This window comes from Phocoena sinus, chromosome 20 (genome assembly GCF_008692025.1).
Source record: "Phocoena sinus isolate mPhoSin1 chromosome 20, mPhoSin1.pri, whole genome shotgun sequence".
Lineage (NCBI taxonomy): Eukaryota > Metazoa > Chordata > Mammalia > Artiodactyla > Phocoenidae > Phocoena > Phocoena sinus.
In genome coordinates, this window is record NC_045782.1 from 57,993,235 (window position 1) to 58,010,817 (window position 17,583).

Here is a 17,583-nt window from a genome sequence, read left to right on the forward strand (position 1 = left end):
AATTCCTTGCAGAACGGAGGAGATGTATTAGGTCAACACGAGCAGATTCTAACTTTTTCAGCAGCACAGTATGACCGCTCAGAGCAAAGGAACAACTTCAGAAAAAAATACGAAGACAGACCATCAATAGATTCCACCACCACTACTGATCTGATCTCACACATTTTGTATCTGGTCTTAAATCAATTGTACTGCCGTTAGATGAAGTAAATGTTAGTTTTATTTTTAAGTGCCTTCATGTACGTAAAATTACAAATATCTGTTAAATTAATGTACATGCAAATTAAAATTTTTAAATAGATCAAGTTAAGTTAAGAGAAGCATGTAAGTAAAGATACCCCTGAGAAGTTTTGTTTTTGCAGCCCTACTTGGCCTTGGCCTTAGTGAAATTCTAACACTTGACTAGAAAGAGACTTGCCTTTTCCAGTTCCTTCATTGCCTTTACTAATTGCATTGTTAAAAATATGAAAAGGTTAGAACACAAACAGGGCATCTCTGTAGCCTATAAGCACACATCTCTTAACTTCTTCTAAAATTTATCCTTCCCTCAACTTTTTCTAACAGTACTTTTTGCAAATCCTTGTGAGCCGAGCCATTCTCTCTGCCACAATATGCCTGTCTCAAAGAGGCTGTGTCCAGAATAAATTCAATGTGTGGCACTGCCTAACAGCCCATTCACTGACTCATGTAGGCACTCACCAAAAACTAAGACTCATAACGTTGGTCACAGGTGCCCGCCCAGGGCCAGGCACTGGAAATACCGTGCAGACAGGAAGAACACTGTCCCTGCCTCAGTCTCTGTAACGAGACCACAATCTCCTTACACCCCAACTTACTGCTACACAGCTAACAAAAATTCCAGTCACACCTCTTCTGCTTCTGAATCTCCTAGGAAGGCAAAAATTAGTATTTAACACCACCTGCTATGGACTCATCTATTCATTCCTTTTCACTCTTCCGAAACATGTCCTTAATTATATCACCTCTTCCTGTTCCATATTAATTTGTTTCCCCTTTCTAATAAAAAAATTTCATATGGACTGGATCTCTTGCTTTCTGTTCACCTGTTCTTTTCCACCGTAATACCTGAGGTCTGAAAAACATAACCAGACTATAACAACTACGAAGACACTTCAAATTACTAATCAGATTTCTGTATCTTTTAAGGAATAAACCAAAAAAAATTAAAGCAGAAAAGATTACATTGTTAACCTATTCAAATTCCAAAAATTAAAATTACCAAGAGAATGGTGAGCAGTGATGTATGAATTGACACTGTCCAATACTTTAGCATTTCAGGGAACAGTGCCAAAGGTAAAACTCAAAATCTGATAAAATTCCAATTTAAATCTATCCGTCCTAAAGGCCAAAAGTTATACTACAACAACTGTTTTATTGTGTACTTAAAAAACTTAGAAGTTCACTTTTATTTGTACTAAAGATCCTATTTAAGCTTAGTACTCTAGTAAGAAAGCACAGTTTAATAGGGTTTATGTTTGCATTCATTATTTTATTAAATCAACACGAATACTGTTCAATGACGGGGAAAGGACAGAAATTCAAGCATAAGCTTCAAGATGGATATGGAGGATGTTATACTTGGTTGAAGTCAGTGAAATGTTCTTAAGTCATGCTTGTCATAAAGGGAAACAGAGAACTGTGTCATTTAAAGATTTTCAGGCACCACTTTCCAAGCAGTGGACTAGATAGAAATATTTAACATATATCCAAAAAGCAGCTAAAAACATACTATAATCTTGAATATACAACAAATGGAAAAGCAAAACTGTTATTTTAACTATACAACATTCCTTCATAGCCCTCAACTTCATAGCAAAAATATAAAGTAAACCACTGCTTATCATAAAAAACACATGGAAAAATGGAATGTACTAACCAGTTCCAAAGATGGGCTAAATAATGAAACACACTTGAAACCCCAAGTTCATGGCGTACCTCTGGACATGGGTCGGCGACTGTACCAAAGAGCAATCTTCTCCAGAAGAAAGCGTCCGTGACTCGCTGAATCTGTGCTCACGGTTCCCCAGCTCGCCCATCACCCAGTCTGGTAATCCTTCTGGGCTGGACAATCCTTTGGCTTGTGCTGGATTTGGTTCATCAAAATAGATGGACTGATTTTTAAAAATTAGAAAAATTATTCTTTCAAAATGTACTATATGAGATAATCAGTTAAGATTTCCATCAAGTTTAGTGACAACTTTTCAAATACTCAAATTCAATTACATAAAAATATATAAAAATGCATCATTCAATGAAATATTAAAATACATAAAATGGATAACTATTTACATTTTAGTTACGTTGTGCTGTATAAGAAATCTGATAAATGATAAAATTACATGACAGATACATCTGATAATAATGATTTACATTACAAAAGGAATATTAGCTGTATGTAAAGATAAGTGAAAAGTTCTTTTTAAATCATGTGCTCTCCTATTTCTTTCTGTGATCATTAACTACTCTGCACACACACACACACACACACACACACACACACACAAATCAGTAGGCAGAGAAACCAAAATCAATAAAAACCAGAAATAAAAATTTCTAGTCATCCTGCAGTATCTCACAAGCTAGATGAAAAATCCAAGACAGGTCTCTAGGCCTTTACATTATTAACATTAGTAAAATAAAGCCCTTTCCTACAATTCCATAAAATGAGTGTGAAAGGGAAAGCATGATACAATACACTCATATTCCAACATCTGAATGTGTTTCAGAAAATGTTCTACCTTTGGTCATTAAGAATAGATGGGCCGGGACTTCCCTGGTGGCGCAGTGGTTAAGAATCCGCCTGCCAATACAGGGGACACGGGTTCAAGCCCTGGTCCAGGAAGATCCCACATGCCGCGAAGCAACTAAGCCCGTGCACCACAACTACTGAGCCTGTGCTCTAGAGCCCGCGAGCCACAACTACTGAACCCACGTGCCACAACTACTGAAGCCCGGGCGCCTAGAGCCCGTGCTCTGCAAGAAGAGAAGCCACCGCAATGAGAAGCCTGCGCACCGCAACGAAGAGAAGCCCCCGCTCGCCGCAACTAGAGAAAGCCCACGTGCAGCAACAAAGACCCAACACAGCCAAAAAATAATAAAAAAAAAACAAAACAAGAATCCGCCTGCCAATGCAGGGGACACGATGGTCTGGGAAGATCCCACATGCAGCAGAGAAACTAAGCCCATGCACCACAACTACTGAGTCTGCGCTCTAGAGCCCGCAAGCCACAACTACTGAGCCCGCGTGCCACAGCTACTGAAGCCCGTGCACCTAGAGCCCGTGCTCTGCAACAAAAGAAGCCACCACAATGAGAAGCCCACGCACCGTAACGAAGAGTAGCCCCCGCTCGCTGCAACTAGAGAAAGCCCACGCGCAGCAACGAAGACCCAATGCAGCCAAAAATAAATAAATAAAAAATAAATTTTTTTTAAAAACTTAAAAAAAAGGTAATTCAATCCAACCTCTCGTTACATTAAATAATACATACAGAAGAGCTTAATAAACTAGAATTTACTGACATCCATAAATTATTACATAATCCAGTGAAAATTAGTGGGAAATTAAGGCTCAATATTTAAAAATTCATTTTAATGTTTTTAGAAATATTGTAGAATACTGCAGGATGACTAAATCAATTAAGTATGGTTCCATTAGAGCTCAATATCTGATTTCCATTCAAGGTGGAAAAAAACTGAATCAGGGAGCAAAAAAATAGTGTTGGCTAACATATTTTCTAGGACTTGTAGCTTAATAATATGACCATTCCCAAATGGGATGATAAATTGACACTTTTAGAGAAACAAACGAATGCATCTTTTGGTCAAAGACACCTACCATGTATGAAGGTAAAGTTTTCAGCGTCCCTGGCTCAGGGCGGTGGGTGAAAGGGCCCTCGAGAGCCCCCCGCCTGAGCATGTGTAGTAAAAGCTTTGCGTACAGATTCCGATTCCTCCTGCCTGTGACCCCTGCTCCTGTTCCTGAAGGCTCACACAGTTTTCTAATCCAAAGTGCACACCTCTGCCGCTCTAGAAATACAGAGGAGCTGTTAGAGACTTGAGTTTTCAAAAAATAAAACATTACATTTAAAGACCCATAAAACATCTGCTCTAGTCTGCAGCAGGGCTTGGCTGACAGCGAATATTTTAGGTTTTGCGGCCATATGATATCTACCCAACTCTGCCGCTGTAGCATGAAAGCAGCCACACACCATTCCCACCACACATCACCAAATGGTTATGGCTGTTTTCTAATAAAACTTTATAAAAAAGGCAGCAGCCTGGATGTGGCCCAAGGGCTACAGTTTGCCAACCCACCCTGGTCTAGAGTTTAACTTTAAACTAGTAATAAGATCTCAGGATTGCTACCAAATAAATCTGAGACAAAAATGTTGCTGTTCGCATAGCACAGGGAGATCAGCTCGGTGCTTTGTGACCGCCTGGAGGGGTGGGGTAGGGAGGGTGGGAGGGAGGGAGACACAAGAGGGAAGAGATATGGGAACATATGTATATGTATAACTGATTCACTTTGTTATAAAGCAGAAACTAACACACCATTGTAAAGCAATTATACCCCAATAAAGATGTTTAAAAAAAAAAAAAAAGGTTGTTGTAAAACCATCTCTAAAATAATTTCAGTTGTGTTGAAAAATCTTTCTGTAATTCTCATTACACAAACCAAGAGAGAGAGAATGCAATCTTATTTAGCATTTTTAACCTAATCTATAATTGAATCTCAAATGTTTTATTTATTAAACTGGTAATCTTCAGAGATTTGTGGATGATTTATTTAGGAATTTCTTTTAACCTCCCTAAAAACAATTGAGGGTTACATATTTACATGTAATTTTGAAAAATAATTATCCCTTTAAAAGCTACCTTAAAAATGTAGTACAGTTTAATCCACATATAATGACCTACTGACTATCTTATCTTACCACGACACAGAATTGTTTTTAGGTCTCAGGAAAACCATTTTGACATTAATCTTTTATCAGTCTAACTCAATTTGAGGATTATATATCTAACACAAATCATAAATCTGCTTCAATGTCTTAGTTTCTAAAGGTCATATTCATTTATTGTTTTACCTACAAAAATCCCTGGGGCAGATTTACCACTTTGCTCATACTGGATTTATCACTACACGTATGAAAGGTAGTCTCTAAATAACTTTTGTACTTTTAGCTTTGAAAATTATATAATCACAAAACAAACTTCTTGAAATATCAGGTGTACTTTGTGCAAAAAGAAAATACAAACTAAAGCAGATAAACTTAAGCAAACAGTTTTTCAAACTATATGTTTATGTGCCCTGCAGCAAACTGAGATCCATATAATAGTCGACGAATAGAACTTAGTACAACAATCTGGCTAATGAAAAAAATTAATTCCTCTATTTAAAATAATGGCGAAAACCATTATCAAAAGTAGAAGTTAAGGGCTTCCCTGGTGGCGCAGTGGTTGAGAGTCCGCCTGACGATGCAGGGGACACGGGTTCGTGCCCCGGTCCGGGAAGATCCCACATGCCGCGGAGTGGCTGGGCCCGTGAGCCATGGCCGCTGAGCCTGCGCGTCCGGAGCCTGTGCTCCGCAACGGGAGAGGCCACAACAGTGAGAGGCCCGTGTACCACAAAAAAAAAAAATAATAATAATAAAAAAAAAAAAATTTAAAAAAAAAAAGTAGAAGTTAACTATAATGAAATTTAAGTTATTATGAATGTTCAGGTTCTTGACTGGGATGTGAGTTTCTGAGCATTCATTATGAATTAATTACATAAAAGAGGGTCAGGGATGTACCAATACATACTGACAATGAGTCATGAACCAAAGATTACAATTAATCCAATTCTATGTACCCCAAATCCCTTTTTAAAAGAAGATGAGGGACTTCCCTGGTGGCGTAGTGGTTAAGAATCTGCCTGCCAATGCAGGGGTCATGGGTTCGAGCCCTGGTCCGGGAAGATCCCACATGCCGTGGAGCAACTAAGCCCGTGCGCCACAACTACTGAGCCTGCGCTCTAGAGCCCACGAGTCACAACTACTAAAGCCCACGCACCTAGCACCCGTGCTCCACAACAAGAGAAGCCACCACAATGAGAAGTCACCCCAAGAAGCCCATGCGCCACAAGGAAGAGTAGCTCCCACTCGCCCCAACTAGAGAAAGCCCACATGCAGCAACAAAGACCCAATGCAGCCAAAAATAAATAAATTAATTTTTAAAAAGTGATACTGCATCTTTAAAAAAAAGAAGATGAAATATGAGGATAGTCTGAAGTACATTTATAATGAGAGATTTTAATATACACTTATGCTAATCAGCAGATCTAAGACAAGAAGGAAAAAAAGGCAGTGAGTATCAGAAGAGGACACAGTATAGAAATATCATTAAATACTAATGCAACTAATCGTGAATGAGCCACGGGACAGGAAATATTCATTTTAAGAAAAGCAGAGGAAGGAAGAAGAGATTACCATCCAACAAGGCAAGAGAAGGCAGAGGAAGAGGCGTGAAGGGAAGACCATGCCAAGCCACCCTGGACCCGGACAGGCTGCAGGCCCTGCCTGGTACGATGGGTGGCCACAGAATGCGTAACTCATACACTGCGCTCCCTTTTCCCAGTGCAGCTCCCTGGAATAAAGATCTAACACTGAGTCGGCTCCTCATGTTGCATATGAAGTTGACTCAGACACCTCACAGAAACAGGGAACTTGGACAACACTGGAGTAAAAGCCAGTCTCCTGGTCCCACTCCGAACCCTCCTCGCAAAAGCTCCCAAATCAGATTTACCTTTACGGCCAGCCTTACACCTACTATGACTCAGAGGGTCTTCCCTGCCCCTCAAACTCTCTTCAACTGCTCTCTGATAAACCTTTTTTACTTGAGACAAAGACTCACAGAGGAGAAAAGGTTAGGAATTGCAGACAAGATGCCAACAAAAACGCATTCACACTTGATTTTAGTCAGTCAACCAATGAGCATGTAAGACTAACAGATTCTTTTCTGCTTTGATAAACAAAAGGGTCAGAGACGGGTGGACAGTAGGCTCCTGAAAGAAGAACCATCTTCATGGTAGGAGGAAAAAGACGCAGGAAAAAACAGTTACAGCTAACTTTAAAGACCCATGCAATTTTAGCTCATGACCTGTGAGAAGTGGTCTCACAGTAATAATACCTTCCCACAGTTCAGTAGTTCACCATGACTAAATTTCTGTTTACCCTCCAACAGCTCAAGGTAAACAATCCTTTACCAGCTTAAGATGAAAACTGTTATTAAATGAATCCACTTTTCATTTTGAAAGTTCATGGGTTTGACTAAATAATACAAAGAAAAAAATTAATTTTAAGAACGTAATTTTCAAACATAATCTTACCTGACCTATGGGGTAATTTTAGAACAAAGGGCTTCATATCTACCACAAAGTGATCAAATTCCGCATCCAGCTTCTCCCATTTTTCTTCTTCGCTTCCCATTTCCATAATTCAGCCTGTAGAAGATTTAAAATTAAAATATTAAGATCTGTATGCTGAAAACTACAAAACTCATGAAAGAGATCCAAGGTAGTATTAAATACCCCCAAATTGATCTATAGATTTAATGCAATTCCAATCAAAATCCCAGCAGTATTCTTTGTAGATATACACAAGCTGATTCTAAAATTTACGTGGAAAGTTAAAGGAATTAGAATAGCAGAAACAATCCTGAAAAAGAAGAACAAGTTTGGAACACTCACATTACCTGATTTAAGATGCACTATAAAACTACAGTAGTCAAGACAATATGGTATTGGTGAAAGGATAAGACACATAGACCAATGGAACAAACTAGAGAGTCCAGAAATTGACCAACACAAATGTGGACAACTGACACTCGACAAAGGTACAATTCATGGAGGAATGATAGTTTTTACAACAAACGATGCTGTAACAATTGGGGATCCATATGCATAAATAAATTTAAACAAATAACCTCACTCTGTATACAAAAATTAACTCAAAATAAGTAACAGTCCTAAGTGTAACATGTAAAACTATAAAACTCTTAGAAGAAAACAGACGAAAATCTTCATGACTTGGTGTTAGTCAAGGATTTCTTAGATAAAAGCACTACCTGTAAAAGAAAAAACTGATATATTGGACTGTATCAAAATGAAAAATTTCTGTTCTGCAAAGAACTCTTTCCAGGAGTTGAAAAGATAAGCTACAGCTTGGGAGAAAATACTGCAAATCATTTACCTCAGAAAGGACCTATATCAAGAATACATAAAGAACTTTTAAAACTAAACCATAAGAAAACAAACAACCCAATAAAAGTAATCAGCAAAAAAAATTAGTTCCTTTACCAAAGAAGATGTACAGTTGAGAAGTAAGTGCGTGAAAAAGATGCTTAACATCATTAATCATTAGAGAAATGCAAATTAAAACCACAATGAGATATCACTACCTGCCTATTAGGACAGCTAAAATTAAAAAGGCAAACACCACCAAAGCTGCTGAGGGCACAGCGCGAGAGGCCTTCTCACGCACTGCTGGGAGGAGCACAGAGCGGTGCAGCCACTCCGGAAGGCAGGTTAGCCATCGCCCACCCCGTTAAACATACCCTTAAGCGGAGGAGCCAGAAATCCCCCTCTTGGGCATTTATTCAGGAGAAGCAAAATCTCTATTCGCACAGAAACCCGGATGTAATGTTTCTAGCAGCTTTCTTCTTCTGTAGCCACCAAACCCTGGAAACACCCACGTGTCCCTCCCCCGGGAAATGGATAAACCGCCGTGGCCTCGCCACACAACGAAACAGCGCTCGGGCAGAGAGAGGAAGGAAGCGCCCACAGGCCCCGCCACACGGGTGAGCGTCCATGCGCGAGGACGCGACGCGCAAGGCACCGTTCCCGGAGGGCCGCGTGCTCTATGACGACACCCACTCGTACGGCATCCCCGAAAAGGCAAAAGCTACAGGCACACAACAGCTCAGTGGCGCACCGGGTTAGCACTGGGGCGCAAGGAGAGCACACGGGGCGCTGCGACTGTCCCGCGCCTTCTGCGCCCGAGGTCATAAAAACCCATTCTGAGTGTGTAAAAATTCATCACACTGCACACCAAGAAAGCGATTTTAACCGTACGTAAATGTAAACTGTTTAACTTCCATCAAAAAACGTAAAATACTAGTCCTCGTACTTCTTCCTAATCAGGAAGAAAATCACTGAAAATGAAGGGGGTGGACCCCCAAACTCAGACACAGAGCTTCTGACAAAATTTCTTGCGTTAAAAATATACCCAAGAGTCCACATGTTCCTCTTAGGTTCGAAATGCCTTGGTAAGGATGCGCACCATCTCTACGCTATGCATGGTCCCCAATTTGTCATTTGGCCGGTTTACAAACCACACGTTTGGGGAAAGCTCTGGTGTGCCTCGGCGGCGGCCCTGCTCCACAGACGCCCTCCCTCTGCTCAGCGGGCCCCTAACGTTCACCAGGACGCCCACCTCAACACCAGCAGCCCCTGCGCGGACGGCCCTGGACCCGGCCGTCCCTCGCAGCTCGCGGCGGTGGGCCGGCGGCTCCCTCGGGGCCCGACGAGCCCTGCCGGGGATCTTCCCCCCGCGCCGGCAGGCAGCCGTGCCGGGAAGGGAAGCAGTCTCTGACGTCCACGCTACCGCTCCCAGCCACGGCTCTCGCAAGCCCGCCCGCAACGCCCCTCTCATGAGGCCCCCGCCAGCGGGCCGGACCCAGCGCTCCCCCCGCATCGCTGCCGCCCACCAAAATGCCCTCTGGCCGATCGGCCTCTTTTCCTCCCTGCTCCGCACGACAGAGACCGCTCGACACCGTCCTTCGCTCCTCAGCTGAGGGTCTGCTGGAGAAAACGGGCACCGCCCTGAGGTCCCACCGCAATCCTCCGTTTTCTCCCATTTCGCCGTCCACAAGGCAGCCCTGAAACTTTTACCAGCCCCCTCCAAGCCCCTAAGCCGTTGCAGCTCCGCTGACTCTCCACGTGGGAAGCTCACCTCTTCCTGGGAAGAAAACGGCATGCTCTTCCTTCCACCGCCCAACTCGCCTCCTCGGGAACACATCCTCACGTGCTCGCCCCCGCCCCCGCGTCGGAAGCGCTGACCGTCCTCCCTGCCGCCGAGACCTCCATCACTGTCAGGAGCCTCCTCGCTGTTTCACACTGACTCCTTCCCCTCCGCCGTCCCCATTCGCTAAGCCCCGTGAGCCAACACAGCAACAAACGCTCGAAAAGGTCTCAGAACCTGCCTGTGTGCCTATTCTCACTGCCGCTCTCTCAGAGCAAGCCCTCCCCACCGCCGACTCACCCTAACTCTCCCTGCTTCAGTCCTCACTGGCACCAGAGATGTCCCAAGTACAAAGCTCCGCACATCACTTCCTGTGTCCACCGCCCACTGCCACGGGACAGGATCCAAACCCAAAGTTAGGCCGGCCTGCCAGGGCCTTTGCCTTCTGAGCTCCCTACACACAAACGCACACGCACACACACATGTGCACAGATGACCGTGCCCCACCAGTGAACTCCCTGCCATTCTGCAAACACTCCAAGCCCTTACAGGATCACACAGGCTGTCCCGCTGCATGGAGTCATCAAGAAATGCAACTCAAACATCACTTCAGAGTAGAGCTTGCCCCACACATCCCAGACTCATCTCTCCATCTTAGTGTGTACTGCTCACATCTGTGCCACGGCATTCATCACGCTGTTACCTCTTTTTTACACATCTGTGTACTATTTACAGGTCTGCCACCATCTGTGAGTTGCTCCTGAAAGGCAAGGACCGTGACTGACACATCTTAGTAGGTACCTAGCACATTACACGGCACATAATAGAAGCTGAAGAATCAGTCGACTGGTGAATAAAAGCTAACTAAAGGGATTAATGTCTTACTTTTACATGCCTAATACAGGCAAACCTCAGAAATATTGCAGGTTCAGTTCCAGACCACAGCAATGAAGCAAACATCGCAGTAAAGCAAGTCATACGAACACTGTGCTTTCCCAGTGCACATAAAAGGTATGTTTATGCTATACTATAGTCTATTAAGTGTTCAACAGCATTATGGTAAAAAAATGTACATACTTACCTTAATTAAAAATTACTTTATTACTAAAAAAAAAGCTATCCATCATCTGAGCCTTCAGCAATTTGTAACCTTTTCGGGGGTGGAGGGTTTGAAATATTGTGAGAATTACCAAAATGTGACCCAGAGACACAAAATGAGCAAACACTGTTGGAAAATGGCACTGGTAAACTTGCTCAAGGCAGGGCTGCCACAAACCTTCAATTTGTAAAAAACGCAAAAGCGTAATAAAGCAAAGCGCAATAAAACAAGGTATGCCTGTGTTTTGTTTTGTTTTGTTTTTTAATTCTGTTCTGAGTACCAAATAGGTCCCCTAGAATAGAAATACTATTGCCCTTAATTCTATTTACCAAAACCGGTCGTTGTACCTTCTGCATTACAGTAGAAGAAACATATTTCAAATTCAAGACTTGGTTAAGATAAATTTTATTTAAGCGCATTTACTGATTGGTTAGCTGGCTTGGCATTACTTGGTTGCGTGGTTTTGTTTTGCATTCCTACAATAACTAGCTGCATTCATACATAACTCCATCAGTTATGTACCTGGTAACAGAAGGCTATGATACCACTGCTGGATGTTAGATCATAAAGCTGAAAAGCAACTATTCAAGTGGATGAACAAACAAATGGAAACTCATAAACCCAGAATTTTAAGCACAGCTTTGACCTGGAAGTGTATTTACAGGCTTAAACAGTTCATCCTGCCCATGTACTCTAACATATGCCTGAGAGCACCCGTAGCTAGACAAAAAGATTCCTAATAATCACTAACTCGCAACAAATCTTTGACACAGGCAGGAGATGTTAGTGTTTAGAGAAACGAAAACTCAGTAAAAAAGACCCAAAGTCGTGAAATTAAACATAAAGCTCAAACTAAAATTCTGAAACCGTTAGCTCTCAGATCCATCATATCTGACCTCTTGGTCATTTAAATATGAATCAGCAATATCTCCAACTAGTAAAGATGTTGGAGAAAAGTAGAAAGACGATCATAATTGCTATAATAACATGCGATACTGGAGTACACTTTTTTTTAAAAGCACTATAAAGAATCAGTGTGATACTTGGTAAAAGCTAAAACTCAGCTTTTCCTATCCCTTATTTATTCTCCAACAAAATGAAAAAAAAATTAAGTTATCGTTCCAAACTTTCAAGGAATTCTTGCTACAGAAATTACATATTATAAGTAGGTTATATCTACTTAGTCCCAGCTAATCAAAAAGTTTTATTATGATTTATTAGAATTGCAGATTTAAATTATTAGAATTTAAAAATAAGGAAAGCTGTATCTTTGACTTAGGTTTAAAATACTTAGAGTGTGCCTGCCAGTCACATAAATTAGTGCAAACGCAAAAAAGGAAGTAAACTGGGTGAGTCTTGCTTATAGCTATAGTATAGTTGGCTCATGTCTTTTATTTAACTCAGCGGCACTGTCTTTTTTTAAACCTGTGTCTATGTGGACAGCTACAAAACGGGCTAAGACCTTCTCAAGGTGCTTAGCTGTCATAGGGGTCAGCAGAGCATAAGCGGGCCACAAACATTAAAGGTCCTGGGGAAAAGCAGCCACACCGCTCAACAAGGAACACACCTCACATACGTCAGGCCCCGAATAAACACACTCCTCAAAGTTGCATGAAGTCAATTTTGTTCAATCAAACCATACTTTAAATAGATGGCGGATCATTACACAAAACTTGAAAACCGTCCTCCGGTACATGAAGCCGGTTTACAGGTGCCTGTTTCACCCGGCTCGCCCTTTTGGGTGTTTGGACAGTTACCGGGCACTGACCGCGCCCCGGCATCACCCTGGAGACGGGGGAGCACGCCGAGGCCTGGGGGGGCCAGTGACGGCTGGGGGGCGGCTGGGCCGCAGCCTGAGCCCTGCGGGGCGGCTCGTGCCCCCGCACCGGCCTTTTCTACCCCGTGTCCACGCACCTGTAAACAGGAAGGACGCACGACCCTCAACACACAGGCCGCTCGCATGGACGTCCCTCGTCCCTCGGACACTCGGACCCGGGACACTGGGTCGTGGCCAGCGGGCCGGCGGCGGGCCGGGCCTCCCGGGGGCCGCCCCTCACCCCGAGGGCCCAGGACGCCGTCCGGCTCCGGGGGGAAGTGCTCCCGCCGGCCTGGGACCCGGGCGCGACCCCGTCAGGTGCCCGGACCCGGACATGCTGACCCGCCCCAACTTTCTCAGAACCTCCCCGCCCTGCGCGGCCCGGACTCCAGTCCGCCCGCGAAGCAGCGGCCGCCCGCGCCCAGAAGCCCCCGCGGCGCGCGCCCCACAGGCCTGGAGAGAGGCCCGGGCCCGCCCACGGGGCGACCGCTCCCCGCGCAAAATTCCACCCGAGAACCCGCGTGTGGGGACCCCGGAGGGGAAATCGGAAAAACGAGAACCTGGCGCCCGTACGTGCAAGCTTTCCGAGCGGCCCCCGCCGTCGCCGCCGCCGCCGCCGCCGCCACAAAAAGGTTTCAAATCCGTGCGGGCACAGAGGTCGCAGCCTCGCAGCAGGCCCGGGGGGTGGGAGGAGCCGGCTGGGCGGTGGGACGGGAGGAGGCGCCCAGCTGGCAAGCCCCGCCCCCTTCCCCAAGCCTCCGGCGGCCGCGCGCGGCGCCGTTGCTATGGCGACGCTCCGGTCCTCGGCTGCCCCGCCCAGCAGGCCGGGGACGGAGACTTCCGCACTGGCGTTTCCCCGCCCCCCAGGCCGCGCGGCGCCGTTGCGCTGGCGACGCTACGGGCTTCTGCTGCCCCTGCCTAGCAGGTCGGGAGCAGGCACGTCCGCGCTCGCGTTTCCCCGCCCCACTGCGCTGGGCGGCGTTGTCATGGCGACGTCCCGGCCCTCAGCGCAGCTTCCGGCTCGCTTTCCAGCCTGGCGGCCCCTACACCAATCCCAAGCAGAGACTCCCGGGATGAGCAGACCACGCACTAGACACTGCTGCTTCAGGCATCCGGCTCGGACAGTAGCTTGTGAACACTTTAGGGGCTGTAGAGAAAGAACGGGTAAAGAGCAAAGAACATGGGGTTGCAGTAGGATATTCACAGAGGGTGGACAAACGACATTGAAAGAATCTGAAGAACTGAGAACTTACTGCCTGGTATCTCACAACCCAGAGGTGAATACCGTTGAATTAAAGGAGAAAATGAACACTGCTTTTTTTTTTTTTTTGCATTCATAACTATCCAGGATCTGAAAAAACTTATCCCAAATTCCGAAGATGCTGAAATAATATGAAAAGGCTTTGTGTTTACCAATTCTGGATAGAATAACAAGCTCTAGAGGAAAATGTATTTTTGCTGCTCCCAGGAAGTCTCATCCACCTCGGGGCGGTCTCCATTGCTATGTTGTGGTTTGCTCTTCTGTTACATTTCTGGAAAGGCTCTGAACTATATATATTTTTTAAAATACCGAACAGAAACAAAATTTAAATTGTAAAAACACTCACTTAAATGAAATTCAGTTTACCACTGTTTTTCATGTAACTTCACACAGGATTCCTTCTGCAGTATCAGTGTGATGCCAAATCTAACATAAACACAGCTTGAAGCATCTTTTCAATTTTCCATAAAGAAAATAGAAGATTCATTCATCTGTAGCTAGTTACTTTCAAGCTTCCAGAGGAAGGCATATTCTTTCCAAGGTGCTTTTTCAAACCCTCCCACTGGAAGTAACAGTTTTTCCCACCAATGGTTTTTCATGGTTTCAGTGACAAATTATTAAAGCTAAGGAAAAGAAGAGGTATGAAATACTTTTAGGAATGTTTAGTTTCTCAAAAGCATAGTTGACATGTTTATAGCTAAAGAATAATGGGTAATTCGGTCATTTGCACAGAGAATCTGGGATGCAAAACCCACACATGCAATTGCAGGAATTTGACCACCCAATGAAGAGGTTCAAAACCATGCTGCTGGAAGAACATAAAATGAATTTGACAATTGATGTCTAAATGAAGACTAGCAGAAAAGTAGAAGAAAAAAGGGGATTGAGGGGGGAAATGCAACAAAGTCAAGTTCATCTAAGAAAAAACTGCAGCAGAAAAAAAATACATGACTTAAAAGGTTAAAAAAATTAAGGTAAGTTTCTTAAAATAATTTCTATATTTAGGTGAAAGTAAGAAGAGAAAATCTCCTTTTACATTTTCAAGAACTAGGAGATTGTCACTATGTATATATACATATATATATACACACACACACACATATATATATTTTAAAAATTAAGATATGTACATAGGATTTTTATAGTTATTTATGTAATACATATGTAGCTGGGATGCCACCTGGAACCTGAGCTGTGTTGACCTTTGGATTCAAGCTTATGTGTCACGATGTCCACTGGAAATCTCCTTCCGTGACAACCAAGTAAACTTCTAGAAAGTAACTCACCCTAGGTGACAGTAAGCAGATCTGGTTCAGTAACAGTACACAAACATTGAATGGACAGGTGGTTCCACATAAAGTAGTAGCCATGGGTTGACTTCCAGCTCTCCTCCTTTGCTTGTAACAGAGTGATTCCCAATCTTTTAAGGTGAAGATTTTCCTTTGAGAATCTTAAAAAGCTATACCTCTCCTGCCCCCTGTACTTCACCACCCCTAAATGCCCACATGCCCAAAAATATGAGTACAAATCAAAGGGTTCCCCAAATTCCTCAAGTCCATCCATGGAACCTCGGTTAAGAACTTCTGCCCTATGGATTTTATATCAACTTAAACATTGAGAACAGAAGCTATAGCGGCATTCTTGTCCATAATTTCTGAAGCTGTTACGGACAAACTCAGTACAGACATCACTGCCCTCAACACTTGGTTCCAGCTACCTCAGGGCAGGCATTAGTAAAAAGCAGCAGCAGCAGGGATGCCTTCAGCGAGCATCAGAGGCAAGCAATGAAAAAAATATCCTCACAGCTACACACACTCGGAGAAAAACAGATGATGCCCACCATATGGTGGCTTAGGAAGATGCAGAGCACGCGTGAGCCGCACCCTGGGAATACTTCGGAAGAAATATCTGGAATCGGAGTCCCTTCAGGGACCCCAAGGGTGAAGACAGATAAATACTCTGTTGTAAATGTTCCAGCGTAGCCAGCCCCAAGCTTGCGTGGCCTGAAAAATACTATTTCACACGAAGGTTTTATGGCCACAGACCTATGGCAACCAATTGATATGACTTCTATGTCTAGTTATTTCATTAAGGATAATAATTTGTCACCTCAATATATATTTATTGAACGTCTAGTATGTGTAGATTGTTTTAACGGAATGTTTCTTCTACCATGAATGTTCTGACAGCTCACCCTAAACGTCACTTTCTCAGAGAGGCCATCAGTGCTTCTCAAACTACCCCTTACTCTCTTTCAAAGCCCCGTGCTCTTTATCTTCACTGCCTTTATCAAAATTTGTAGTCAAATATTAACTGATATTAAAGATCTTTTTAAAATGTCTATAGGCGGGACTTCCCTGGTGGTCCAGTGGTAAAGAATCCGCCTTACAATGCAGGGGACATGGGTTCGATCCCTGGTCGGGGAACTAAGATCCTACATGCCACAGGGCAACTAAGCCTGCGTGCCACAACTACTGAACTAGAGCCCCTGTGCCGCAAACTACAGGGCCCATGCGCTCTGGAGGCCACACGCCACAGCTAGAGAGAGAAAACCCACCACCACAACTAGAGAGAAGCCCGCGCGCTGCAACGAAAGATCCCACATGCCTCAACACAGATCCCGCGTGCCGCAACTAGGACCCGACGCAGCCAAAAATAAAAGTAAATAAATAATAAATCTAAAAAATTTTTTAAAAATAATATGTCTATAGGTTCCATCAGGACAAGGACCATATCTGCTGGGTTTTACCACGGCAGACCCAGAGTTCCTAGCACGGAGAGGCAATCCGTACATGTTTATTGAACCAAAGAATTAACGCAGATGGGTTTTTCGTGCTTCTCTCTGTACCTGGAGTGGAATATGGCCGCCCCATAGCTCCCTGCTATGGGGGAGTCCAAATTTCTTCCTAAGAGAGTGAGTCTGACTGCTCTAATGTGAATCAGGAGAGCACACTTAGTCGGATCAGGTAAGGTCAGGAGACTGGGCATCCCATCATGTAAACATGACTTTGGCAGCTCACTCTTGTGCTTAGGGGAGAGTAGCTGGGGTTCTTTTCTCAGAGGAGGGGATGGATGAGTTACCTCAAATGGTTCCAAGTATAACAGAGCTTCAAGAGTTGGGAGGACAGAGATGAGTTTCTTCCCTCCAAAAGTTTACAGTATAGTAGGAGGTAGTAACACAAATACCGAATAACCATATTAGAGTCAGATTATGCCACCTGGTTTAAAATAATATGGGAATAGAGGGGAGATTAAGAAAACACATTACTGTGATTATAAAGTTACCATATGAAAATATATACTGAACCTTGTTTTATCTTTGGTTTTAAAAAGGTATTGAAATTGAAACATTATTTCCATTGGAAATGTTATTTCCTATCAGCCA

General features: G+C 43.7%; 1 protein-coding gene across 17 annotated transcripts in view; it reads right to left on the minus strand.

Moving 5' to 3' along the window:
* Nucleotides 1-13,627, minus strand: part of CEP112 (centrosomal protein 112) — a 426,576-nt gene extending 412,949 nt beyond the window's left edge. For 12 of the 17 annotated variants that reach the window (XM_032616346.1, XM_032616345.1, XM_032616350.1 and 9 more), the window contains exons 1-4: nt 13,511-13,627; nt 7,391-7,504; nt 3,857-4,047; nt 1,957-2,132 (exon numbers count right to left, since the gene is read on the minus strand). In XM_032616346.1, the coding sequence (XP_032472237.1) occupies nt 1,957-2,132; nt 3,857-4,047; nt 7,391-7,496 (473 nt within the window). In that variant the 5' untranslated portion in view covers nt 7,497-7,504; nt 13,511-13,627. Of the gene's footprint in view, nt 1-1,956; nt 2,133-3,856; nt 4,048-7,390; nt 7,505-10,013; nt 10,363-13,497 lie in introns of those variants that run through there. The other 5 variants (XM_032616353.1, XM_032616344.1, XM_032616343.1 and 2 more) reach the window with 5 other exon arrangements.
* Nucleotides 13,628-17,583: the final 3,956 nt, after the last annotated feature.